This window comes from Helianthus annuus, chromosome 1 (genome assembly GCF_002127325.2).
Source record: "Helianthus annuus cultivar XRQ/B chromosome 1, HanXRQr2.0-SUNRISE, whole genome shotgun sequence".
In the NCBI taxonomy this organism is placed as follows: Eukaryota; Viridiplantae; Streptophyta; class Magnoliopsida; order Asterales; family Asteraceae; genus Helianthus; species Helianthus annuus.
Genome location: NC_035433.2, coordinates 61,174,528 through 61,188,112, shown reverse-complemented (window position 1 = coordinate 61,188,112; position 13,585 = coordinate 61,174,528). Strand labels below are relative to the sequence as shown.

General features: G+C 40.6%; 1 protein-coding gene across 1 annotated transcript; it reads right to left on the bottom strand.

The window, feature by feature from the left end:
• Nucleotides 1–12,441: 12,441 nt before the first annotated feature.
• LOC110890916 lies at nt 12,442–13,161 on the bottom strand. The gene has a single exon (XM_022138583.1). It carries the CDS (start codon nt 13,159–13,161, stop codon nt 12,442–12,444), a length of 720 nt encoding a protein of 239 aa, XP_021994275.1.
• Nucleotides 13,162–13,585: the final 424 nt, after the last annotated feature.

The following is a 13,585-nucleotide window of genomic DNA, read 5'->3' as shown; positions in this document are numbered from 1 at the left end:
CAATAAACCCGTCATGGCATAAATCCCACTACAATCAAAGACTGGTTGCCTATTTCAAAAATAGACATGTCATGAGCATCCAAACAGGGGGTGTTACAGGTATTATCTTCTGATACAACCCTCTGCTTACGAGCACGTAAGTCGCCATACGCGCATGCTCTTTTACTTACGAGCGAGCACACATGCGCCATACACGCATGCTCCTCTACATACGAGCACGTAAGTCGCCATACGCGCATGCTCCTCTACATACGAGCACGTAAGTCGTCATATGCGCATGCTCTTTTACATACGAGCACGTAAGTCGCCACGTGCGCATGCTCCTTTACTTACGAGCGAGCACACATGCGCCATACGCGCATGCTCCTCTACATACAAGCACGTAAGTCGCCATACGCGCATGCTCTTTTACATACGAGCACGTAAGTCGCCACGCGCGCATGCTCCATTACTTATGAGTACGTAAGTCGCCATGCGCACAAGCTCTTTTACATACCAGCACGTCGGTCTCCATATGAGTCTGGTGTTTTACATATGATCATCTCAGTCTCCATGCGAGCCTGACACTCCACGCATGAGCACGTAGGTCGCTATACGCGTATGCTCCTTTGACATATAAGCACACCAGTCTCCGTGTGAGACTGTTTCTCTACATACAAACATGCAAGTCGCTATACGTGCATGCTCCTTTAGATATGAGCATGCCAGTCTCCAGGCGAGCTTGCTGATACACATGTGAGCATGCTAATCTCCATGCGGCCCTGCTGCCTTTACATACGAGTGTGTATGTCGCTCGCGCGTGCATGCTTAACCATATATGAAAACGCTTACAAAACATAAACTGTGCTACAAATGCACGCACCACTTTGGGTATACGCAAAAACACATTGGCCAAAATAAAGTTTCGTTTACACCTACAATCTTCAAGACAAGCCACATCTCCTTGCTTCACGCCACATTGTTGTTGTGGCACAACGGAGGATTAGCGCAGGCTCGGGTTTCCACTTCATTATCCTGACACAACTTTATACCAATTCTCATTCGCGATAACTTGACTCAAAGTGGATTAACACGTGCAAATATTGTAGACAACAGTTTACAAAGATTTAAACACCAAGTATACGTATTCCATAAGGTTAAACACGCGTGCGCCTTGCGTTAACCAACAGAAGTCACACCAAATGGTGAATATTTTACAGTAGCCACATGACTGTGTGCGCTCCGCTAAAGCTGGGCCACACTCGAAAATCATCCGAAGGGAAGACACTCATCTAGTCCAGAATTCCACCCACTTGCCATCCGCGTGTAGGAGCAACACTGGACTAGGGGGGACCTGAAGGGGTATGGTCCCAAATGCTGCATCAGTCATATGCACGTTGGGCCCTAACCACACTCAACCGTCAAAACTCAGCCAGTTTCAAGACTCGTACACAAGACCTAACCACGTACGCGCAACCTTAACAAGATCGTGGTAATGCGCCAGTACAAATGGCAACTGACTGCGACCAATCAGCATGTGCCAAGTTTGCCCAACCAATTTTCACGATGAACAATCGTGGGATATTCACTGTTCTATTATCTCTACTCACAGCTGAAGACAGACCCAACAAGCATGGCCAGCAACTTTCCCGCACCCGGGCGACAGGTAAGCCTAAAACTCAATCTTTACTTTAGTGCACTCCTAACAAGTCTAGTACTCCTCCCACACTTGCACGCAGGAGCAGCACTAGACTGGGGGACATGATGGGGTATGGTATTAGACCCAACCCGAACGACCGGAGATATCCGTTACTTATTGTCTTTTATTATAATATTTATTATTATTGCGTACTAACCCGTGAAGCCTAGCGCGTTGTAGTTTACACTACACTAGGTTGCGGGCTTGTAGAGATAACCCCTAATTGGGCCTGGCCCATTGAGGTTAGGGGAGGCCCATATCTCCTATACAAAGAGGTGTTCACCTCATTCTTAGGGCACAAGATATGGAGCCGCCACACTTTTGTTGCTGGAAATAGGGGATTCTTTCCCCTACCGGTCATCTCTACAGCTCCACTTTCTTCTCTTATCCATTGCAAATTTAGGTTCAAAAGGAAGAACAAGGTGTGATTCTTCACCCTCACAGAGAAAGCGGTCCAATCATCCCGGTGGTGGTTCCGTGTTTCTTCAGTGGGGTTGGAGATATAGGGTCGAAAACCAAAACCTGTGGTGGAAGCTTGTCATAGTAGAAATAATCAAAAAAACTTCCTTCCGCTTAATGGAAAATATTCGGGCTACTGGAATAATATTGTTAAGTTAATTAACAAAACGAAACTAAATGGGAAGGGTATGAATTGGGTGATTATAGGTAAAGTGGGGAACGGGGATGATATTCGGTTCTGGTTAGACACATGGGTGGGCGATCTTCCTTTCGTGGAAAGATGGCCACATATTTTTGGTTTGGAATCTTCAAATCTTGCAGGGTTTCAGATAGAATGGGAGCAGGGCAGGGAAATGGAGGCTATAATTGGAAGTGGGTCAGACAACCCGAGTCTGTTGCAGAGCTTAAGGAATGGCAGGAATGTCAAGAAGTAATCAACATTGGGAAAATGTCAAATGATAAGGACACATGGCTTTGGAAAGTTGAAAGACAGGATGTTTTCTCGGTTATGGCTGTGAAAAAGGCTATCATTTCTGATAGGGGAAGTAGCAACCTTCCCAAATTCGAATGGAGCAAATGGGTACCAATTAAATGCAAAATTATGGCTTGGAGAGGAAACTTGGATAGACTAGCTACCAGAGTTAATTTGAGAAGAAGGAATGTGGATATTCCCTCGGTTATGTGTCCTTTTTGCGACAATATGAGGAAACAGTGGAACATTTGTTTACAGCTTGTACGGTGGCAATTCGGGTGTGGGCGGCTATTAGTGCGTGGTGCAACATTCCGCCGATCTTTGCGTTCGAGTTCAAAGATTTAATGGATATTCATAATTCTATTCAGGGGGCAAAAAATGAAGAAGATTATTCATGGTTTGGTCATTATCTCTTGCTGGTGCATTTGAAAAGGTAGGAACGAGTTGGTTTTTAAGCAGATCAATAGAAGTCCGCAAGATATTCTGATAGAGATTAAATCGAAAGGATTCATGTTGGTTAAAAATAGGTCTTCTTGTAAATATATTGATTGGAAGGAGTGGTGTAAATACCCTATGTATATGTTGTAACTAGGTTATCACTCAGGATTGCTTCCCGGGTTGGAGAAAGTTATTTATATTAAAAATTATTTATGATTAATACATAATTAAAATCATGTAGAACGTATGACATATTAAACATCTTGACTATAAAAGAGTTATAAACTTTTCAAAAACATAATCACGAATTGTGAACTTCATGGATTGTACGGTATATGTTTCCATTTGGATCTGTTTTTAATCCACATATACGAAGTCTGATTGACGTTTTTATCAACTTGTAATAGAGTATATGTAGAAGACCTTGTCATTTCTGCACTTTCAGATTCTTCGACATGTCAAGATAAGTTAATGACAAATTGAATATACAAATAAAATTACATATAAGTATAAAATATGATATTTAGTAAATTTATTAAAGTAAAGATTAAAAATATGCATCCTTGATAGAAGGGTAAATAACCGTGTTTTAACATGTATAAATATAAGGTTTTAAGTGTTTATCATCATAAAACATGGTTACTTTGAGTGTTTTTCTATTTGTAGGTACCCAAAGCTTAACGGATGGATATTGAAGCTAAACGGGAGGTTTTCGGGAAGATTTATGAAGGTTAGAAGCTTACACACAAGTTGGGAGTTGAAAAATGCAAAAAATGGTGAGAAACCAGTACTTGGCGCAAGAAGAAACCAGTTTGGCGTAACTTGGTGTCAGTTTGGGCGCAATACAGATGCCAGTGAGTCAGGGGCGCAACCTTGTGCCAGGGGGGGCGCAACCTTGCGCTGATAGCAGATAGTCACGCGAAAATTCAGGATTTCACTTTATTTTAAGATATCTTCAACCCCAAAACGAGATATTCACTAACCCTAGCCGTTTTCCACTTCCCAAGGACGAATTTTGGAGTTCCCAACCTCAATTTTCATCAATCTTTCATGCAATCAAACATCCAAGACAACCAAGAAGATCAAATCATGACTATGAGTGGCTAGATTCTTTCGTGACCACCTCTGGGTGGATGGTTCATGTATGTGAAACTCAAACCTTGTTTATTTAGTTCTTTGGATTGTTTTTCATAACTTGAAGAATACTTGTGGTTTAGTTTTGTTTAAAAGAATTGTGAGTGTTGCAATTATTCATCTTTTACCATTCGCATTCGGTTTTCTTGCATCGTGAGTAGTTTGGTTATTGGGTGGGTTCTTAGCACTTATGATTTGGGAATTAAATTGCATAGGTTATTATTAAAAACTTGTCTTTGATTATCAATCAAGCTAAACCGTTAACAAGACCTTTTGGTATCTATTTAATTAAGCAGGTTTGGGTGAATCATTGAACCAGAAATCCGGAGGGAGTTGCTTTTCTTTAAAATTGATAACTTTCTTAATTATTCTCAACCAAAATCTCAAAACGCAATCAAAGCAATAGGTTCTCTTTGTTTAGTTAATCTAGGTTTCTACAATCAACACTAACCACATATTCCCTGTGGAGACGACCCTACTTACCCTTGCTAGTAAAGGTACTTAGGACCAATTTTTAAACTTGTTTTTGACCGACCTTTCGACATCGATCAAAATGGCGCCGTTGCCGGGGAATCGGTGCGCTTAGTGTTAGTAGTTGTTTTTATTAAAAAAAATTCAAAAAACCTAAAAATTAGAAAAACCAAAAAAAACCAAAAATATTTCTTTTTGTTTGTCTTTTATTTGTTTGTTCCGTATTACGCTTGGTTTCTTGTTTGTCTGTGTGCAGGTGATTCTCATGTTGCATGCATACCAGGTTTTCAAAGAAATCCTCACCACTCTTATTTGATCCAGAAATTGAGAAGACTGCTCGACAGAATCTCGTTCTTCTCCGTTCAGCAGTGAAAACTAAAGCTCAGTCATCAACAGTTGCTCAAGATCTTGAACAAGCAGCTCACGAAATGGCTGATCAAGAGCCACAAAACCAAGCCCAAAACGATCCAATCCCTCCCATTCCAGATCCACCAATCCCTCAAAACCAAAATTAAAACCAGCCTAATAACCAAAACCAGAATCAACCACCACCACAACCATTTCCACAATTCAACCTAGGCCCACAAAACCAACCTGGAAATCTAAATCTCCGACATGGGGAAATTATTCGTCTTAACCAACCACAACATCAACACGGGTATGATGAGGATCCCAACCACAGAGAAGGCAGTGTTCATACGTGGGAATCCGGTTGGGAAGATGATGATTATCAAAACCAGTATGATGGGAGATATGCTGATTACAGATACGACGAAGGGTATAATGTTAATCAAGGACACCCAGTACAACAACAGGTCAACCAAAGAAATCACATCCAGCGGCTGATTCCACAAAATCAAGATCATAATGGAGTCCCGCGGTTTAATGCGGGAAGAGCTAATAATCGGTTTAGGGGTGAGCAGATACAGTTTATGGATGGTGTCCCACAAGTCGTTCAAGGGCCACCAATTCAAGGCGTTGAAGGTCACTGTCGACCAGTTGTAGTGCCTAACTCGTCGGCTATAGTCACACCAGTTGGAAACAATAACAGACCTTTTGAGGTGAGGCCTCAATACTTAGGCCATTTGCCAGAGTTTTATGGAAAGAGGACCGAAGAACCATACTTGCACATTGCAAGTTTTGATTCAATTTGCCAAACAATTGGGGTTTCGGAGTTTACAAAGGATGAAGTAAAGTTAATGTTGTTTCAATTTACCCTGAAAGACAAAGCACGCCACTGGTTCGCCACATTACCTCCAGGTAGTATATACACTTGGCAAGAGATGCAGCTGGTGTTTTTGGAGGAATACTACACCATGAATAGAACTAGTGAAGCTCGAGATGCAATCAGAGCATTCTAGCAACATTCAGGGGAACCGTTCCATGAAGCGTTCACAAGGTTTAAGGAGTTGTTTAGGAAATGCCCACATCATGAAATTCAGACATGGGAATTAATTAAGGTGTTTTATGATGGGCTACTTCCTGATGATGTAAGAGATCTTATAGTCATCAGCAATGGTACGTTTCTCACAAATACAGAAGCTGCGGATTGGGCATATTTGGAGAGACAAAGTGCCACTTCAAAGAGACAGACACAATCAAGCAGGAGGGCAAGATCAAGTTCAGCAAAGTCAGTCGATTATGAAGCTGAGGAACGAGTCGAGAAGTTGAGGCACCAAAATTTATTGCTTGAGCGGCAGGTAGCTCAAATGAATCTCGGAAAGGGAGGTGAAGTTAAAACTGCCAATAGGTTTTCGGTGTGCACTGAATGTGGAGAGTTAGGGCATCAAGTCAGAGAATGTGTTGTGTTGGGTGGTCAGACCGATGAAGTGAATCAAATCTATGGTGACCGAAAGCAATATGATATGAAATCGAATACATATCATCCAGGTTTGCGAAACCACCCCAATTTTAGTTATGGTAATTCTGCTAATCAGTTGAACCCCAATTTTCAGGTACCTAACCAAGGAGGTCAACAGTATCAGAATCGGCAAGGAAATTACCAACAAGGAGGTTACCAGAATCGGAGCCAATATAATCAAGGGCCTCAAGCCAACAACCAACAGCAAAATCAAAGCAATTATCAAGGGAGTTGGAGGAATCAAGGCAACCAGCAAGGTAATTCTTCAGGTGGTGGAGGCGACTCGAGTGATTCGAAGCTAGATGCAATCATGTCATTTATGAAGGATATTCAGAAGGATAATGAGGTTAGAGACAAAACTTCGGAAGCAATGCAGAAACAATTGGGGCAGCTAGCAGAAGATCTAGCTCAGCTGAGAAGAGATCCAGGTAAGTTGCCAAGCACTACCACAGTTAATCCAGCACATCAGTCATCTAGCTTAAAGAATGGAAGAAATGTGCATATCAATGCGGTAAGTGTTCGTCCAACTTTTGACACTGGTAGCGTTGAGATAGCTCCACCATCACAAGTAGTTGAGGAGGTGGTGGAGTATGTTAATACTGAATCGGATTCTCAACATGATCGGGACCCACCAAGGGATGAAAGGTGGGAAAGCTTTAAACAAGCTAAAATTAATCTACCCTTAGGTGTTGTTTGTTTTTGCAGACAAAAACTGTCTGCAAGCTTATTCCATCTGTTTTCATGTCTTCAACTGAAGATATAGTCTGAAGCTCTTCAAGCTGAAAATATAAGACTGTTTGTTTTTATAAATTGATATTGTCTGTACAAACTACATGAACTTTGTTTTATTTTCCAAATCAAAACATCCTAAACCAATTACCTCAACTAAACATTCCAACTGTAATAACCAATCTACATCCCAATTCCCCAAATTCACATTCCAATTCCAATTCATACAGTGGTTAGTTTTGGGTACATGCTTAAAAATTACCAATAGGCCTTAACTGTGGATATAAAGAATTGTGGAGCCATTGAAATCTTGTCCTGTATTCATCATAGCCACAATACCTAATAAAATACACAAATAAAGAATAAGCAAAATGCATAATCATATAACTAAAAGGATAAAATAAATTACACAATCAAAGAATCAAAAATAATAGTTGACAAACCTGCATGTGACTGTTTGATTTTAAAATTTTCATCACGAAACGTGCCACCGTATATGGATTCTCGGGCCGACCGATGATGATGATGATGACACGATGATGATGACGATGACGACGACTACACGGTGAGAATGATCGATGATGATGATGATGATGTTGTGAAGATGTTTGAAGGAGGTCCAATTTTGAGGGAGGAGGGTTTTTTTGAAGATGAGAGAGGAGGGTTTTTGTGAAGATGTTTGAAGAAAGGGTAAGATAGCTTTTTTTTTAAGCTGAAAAAAGTCATTTTCAGATCTGTTTAACAAAAAAAAACAAACAGTCTTCAAGGGTAACGTCTGCGCGCCTGCAGACATCAGCTCCCTTGAAGATGTTTGAAGAAAAAACAAACACCCCCTTACTTGATGAGATTAAAGAGAGTCCCGATCATGTGGAGTGTTTGAAAGAGTTAAGTACCCAAAAACGACTTCACAAGTTCCCTAAAAAACTTGATTTAACTACAAACGTGAATGTCGTTTTATTGGGTACCCTTCCCCCCAAACTCCAAGATCCAGGAGCACCCATTATTTCCATACAAGTGGGTGAATTTAAAATAAAAAGGGCACTGTTGGATCTTGGAGCATGTGTTAGTATTCTACCAGGGAGTCTGTATAACCAATATGATTTTGGTCCGCTACAAAAAGTCAACACCACCGTGGTGTTGGCTGATCAGACTCCCATGTGTCCGAGGGGGATTGTAAGGGACGTAATTGTGACAATAGAAAAGTGTTACTACCCAGTTGACTTCTTAGTGCTGGATTGTGCCACAAGTTCAAAGAACACGCACTCTCCAGTCATTCTGGGTAGACCGTTCTTAGCGACTGCTCATGCAATTATAAACTGCGTTGATGGAACGGTAAGTATGAAGTTTGGTGATCTCGAATTACGGTTAAATGTGTTTTCAAATGCTACTGATCCTTTTATTTCATGTGAACGCTCAAAAGTTGAAAATGGTGATGAGAATGTCTCTCCTGCAAAGGAGATTCAAATAAAATATGAGTGCTTTTTGATTGACAGGTTTGAAGTGGCGGGGAGCAAAGCAGTAAGGAAAAAGGAAAGTGTGGCGCATGAGGAGATTAAAACGGACAAAGGGAAGCCACGAGGGAAGAAGAAGAAAAAGAAACCGCCTGAAGTTAATAATGCAAAAAGGAGGTTAAAGTTATTCGGTCCAATGTGGAAGATAGTGGACGACTTACTAGAGCATTGGAGGGGTACCTACGTAGAGGCCATGGGACATAAGCATCCCACTCGACCACCATAAGGGTATATCAGGTACGGTCTGGCTGAAGACCTATAAACTTAGCGCTCTCGGGAGGCAGCCCGAGGATGTAGAGTAGTGTAAATTTGTTTTGTTTTTGCGTGAGAACTTTTGCAGGTAATCAGGTTATTAATCTCCATGGATGCAATGGTCCAAGTGTGGGGATGTTCGGTGAAGTCCCAGTACGTTCTAGTTGTAGTTACGGACTATGCACGGATTAGAGTTCAGTCAGAACTGTCCATACTCAATCTCCATTTGGACGGGGATGATCTGAACACTAATTGTAGAGATTGACCCGAGGACTTGTGGACACGGCCGCGAATGAAACGCTATACGGTCGTGGTGGAACATGACGCATGAGGATTCTACGCTTTAAACCAGGGGAGTCTGTTCCACTTTTATTATTGCATTTTTATTCGTGTTCTTGGTGGTGTTAAACTTTAGTGTTTCAGGGTATGTGTTTTTGCTAATTGTGTTAGGAACGGTCGCTCATGAGGTTTGTTAGTTGGTATTCCCGAGTTTCGTTTTAAAAGCACTATACATTGGGGACAATGTTGCCCAAGTGTGGGGATATGGAAACCCGGGAAGGGAAAGGTTTGGGACAAAGCTTGAAAGAGGTTGAAAGTGATTGAAAACGATGAAAACTGAAAAAATTGAAAATTTTGAAAATTTTAAAGAATTTCATCGCCTTAAGTGAACTAAATGGATATGAAAACCTTACGTTCCAATCACTGATGGGTTCCTTGATGGTAGTAAACTAACATAGTCCCTTGTCATGGTCATTCCTTTAAGTTTCATGAGAGTAGGTCCGACAAATGTTTTATGGATAAAAGAATTGAAAAGAGATGTCTATTTAAGGGTAACATGTTTTAGATTGCATATGCTACATGTCGGCAACCTTTTTACCCTTCTTTGGTGAGAATTTTGAGCCGGTAGAATGATAGAATGATTTACATAATGGCTTCATTTGTTGAGAGCAGGCCATATGTTATTCTGTGTTAGAACTTGTATGATTTGATACATGTTGAGACTGTGGTTTGATACGTGCATGTAAATGATAAAGGCATTAGGATATCCCTTACACCACTTGTTTATTTGTTTTGTGTTTACCGAATCATCACCCTTAGTAGCCCTGTTGAGCCTATTTACCTTTCGTTTGTCCACCCAATGTGAATGTCTTGATATCGACCGTGGACGACGAGTTTTGAGTAATTGAAAAAAAAAAGAAAAAAAAACAGAAAAAAGAAAAAAAATATAGAAAAAGAAAAAGGAAAAATAAAAGTGTTGTGAGTATCGTTTATGTTCTTGGGTAGAAACCAACCCGAATGTGTTAGTCGTTATGTGTTTGCAAATAAAGTTGTCATGGTTTGGTCGTTTGTTTGTTCGCCACATAAAACAAATATAAGCCAAAAATTTCCTACCCTTAGCCTAAGCCCAAAACCGAAAGTCCTTTTGATATGTGCCGTGTTATATGATACAGTGGAGGAATGATTGTTATACAAGCTTATGATTACAGGATTTCATGTTTGGTTTTGAGTGTTACACACACTATCACATTACACGCTAGTTCAAATATTAAACCGAGAGGAGAGTTTATTGTGAGAGGCGTGTAGCATGTGTTGTAATCCTAAGCATGTTAGTTTTGAATAAACAAGTCTTAAGCTTTATAAATTGCATCACTTGCTTGTCGGACTGTCAATCTCGATTGTGTTAGTCTATGGGACGGGTATGACTTAGGACTTAAACGGTTGCATCAGTATAGGGGTTTAGAGGTATTGTTACGATGGTGAGTAATTCCGTAACGGTTTGCTTGGGGGCAAGCAAAGGTGAAGTGTGGGGATGTGATAGAAGGGTAAATAACCGTGTTTTAACATGTGTAAATATAAGGTTTTAAGTGTTTATCATCATAAAACATGGTTACTTTGAGTGTGTTTCTATTTGTAGGTACCCAAAGCTTAACGGATGGATATTGAAGCTAAACGGGAGGTTTTCGGGAAGATTTATGAAGGTTAGAAGCTTACACACAAGTTGGGAGTTGAAAAATGCAAAAAATGGTGAGAAACCAGTACTTGGCGCAAGAAGAAACCAGTTTGGCGCAACTTGGTGTCAGTTTGGGCGCAATACAGATGCCAGTGAGTCAGGGGCGCAACCTTGTGCCAGGGGGGGCGCAACCTTGCGCTGACAGCAGATAGTCACGCGAAAATTCAGGATTTCACTTTATTTTAAGATATCTTCAACCCCAAAATGAGATATTCACTAACCCTAGCCGTTTTCCACTTCCCAAGGACGAATTTTGGAGTTCCCAACCTCAATTTTCATCAATCTTTCATGCAATCAAACATCCAAGACAACCAAGAAGATCAAATCATGACTATGAGTGGCTAGATTCTTTCGTGACCACCTCTGGGTGGATGGTTCATGTATGTGAAACTCAAACCTTGTTTATTTAGTTCTTTGGATTGTTTTTCATAACTTGAAGAATACTTGTGGTTTAGTTTTGTTTAAAAGAATTGTGAGTGTTGCAATTATTCATCTTTTACCATTCGCATTCGGTTTTCTTGCATCGTGAGTAGTTTGGTTATTGGGTGGGTTCTTGGCACTTATGATTTGGTAATTAAATTGCATAGGTTATTATTAAAAAACTTGTCTTTGATTATCAATCAAGCTAAACCGTTAACAAGACCTTTTGGTATCTATCTAATTAAACAGGTTTGGGTGAATCATTGAACCGGAAATCCGGAGGGAGTTGCTTTTCTTTAAAATTGATAACTTTCTTAATTATTGTCAACCAAAATTCTCAAAACGCAATCAAAGCAATAGGTTTTCTTAGTTTAGTTAATCTAGGTTTCTACAATCAACACTAACCACATATTCCCTGTGGAGACGACCCTACTTACCCTTGCTAGTAAAGGTACTTAGGACCAATTTTTAAACTTGTTTTTGACCGACCTTTCGACATCGATCAATCCTTGCTTAATGTGTTGATTAAAAGAGAGAGTTTTGTTGATCCTTTTAATATTTTAAATATTTTATGATGAACTTTAAAATATATTATCATAATTTCAACCCTATACAGAAGTTTTGGATAACTCAAATTTGGAAACGATTGTTTAAGGAATGATTAATGCATTAGGCTAAAGGGTATGGGGAGCCTCATCCCCATGAGGATGGGCCGCCACATAGGCGCATCATCACCATCTCATGGAGGATGGGCCTCCATGCATTTTGAGGGGGGTGGAGGATGAGCCTACCCCACATATTTTTTTATTGTTTAATTCATTTTGTTTGTTTAACTTTTATAAAAACTATTCAACATTTAAATAAAAATAAGACATAAAGGAAGATAATAAAATCCATTACATAGCATAAATAAAAATTACATAACCTAAAAAAAATTACGCTACCTAAAATTTGTAAAAAAATACTAGATTTAAAAAAAGACATAAAGGAAGATAATAAAATCCATTACATAACGTCTTCGTCACCGTCACCGTCCACGACGTTAACGTTATTCCAAATATGTTCTACCAAATCCTGTTGAAGGTTTGCATGCGTGAAGTCGTTGGTTAGCGAGAAGGAGTTTACCTCCTGTTGTGGCGGATCAACCGGGACAGTATTCCCGTAAGATGCATTCTCATCATACTCACAAATCGCCCAACCTTCTTCTTCAATAATCATGTTATGGGGCAAAATGCAAGCGTACATACAAAGGCGCAACCTCTTCTGTGTGAACGCACGTGCCGGTTGTTCAAGGACGGCCCATTTTTTTTGTAAGACACCAAAAGCACGTTCGATGTCTTTTCTTGCAGCTTCTTGACGCTTGGCGAATTTTTTCCTTTTTTCGTCCTCGGGATATGGAATAGTCTTTACAATTGTAGACCAAGACGGATATATCCCGTCAGCAAGATAATACCCACGTCTATACTCAAACCCAGAAACTGTAAAACGGGTGTCCGGACCGGTTCCATTAACAACATCGGTAAAGATCGCCGATTGGTATAACACGTTGAGGTCGTTGAGTGAACCAGGGAGACCAAACAAAGAATACCATATCCACAAATCTTGTGATGCCACGGCTTCAAGTATCAAGGTCGGATGGTCGTGATCACCTCGCGTATATTGGCCGCGCCACGCAGTCGGGCAGTTATGCCACGCCCAATGCAGACAATCAATACTACCAAGCATTCCCGGAAACCCGTGTCGTGCTTCATGAGCTTGGTACAACTGCTGAACATCATACGCATTTGGTTAACGCAAATATTTTTTTCTATACAGCTTCACCACATTATGGCAAAACCGATACAAACATTCCCGCGTAGTTCTTGCCGACATTTGTAAGTACTCGTCCAAAGCGTCGGCCACTGTCCCGTACGCCAGTTGGCGAATGGCCTCAGTACACTTTTGTCACGTGGTGAACCCTTCATAATTTCGAGCATCAGGTCGTTGCGTGAAAAACGGGTCTAGCCCCGCTAAATCATTAGCAATCCGTGTGAATAACCGGCGACTCATTCGGAACCTGCGTCTGAAAATCTCGTCATTGTAAAGTGGTTCATCCGAACAATAATCGTTCACCAATTTCTCGTGCGCTCCTGTCGTAAAAAATATATAA

What these genes read in the sequence shown, in the direction of transcription:
- LOC110890916 (XM_022138583.1), bottom strand. Translation starts at nt 13,161, where the DNA reads ATGCTTGGTAGTATTGATTGTCTGCATTGGGCGTGGCATAACTGCCCG.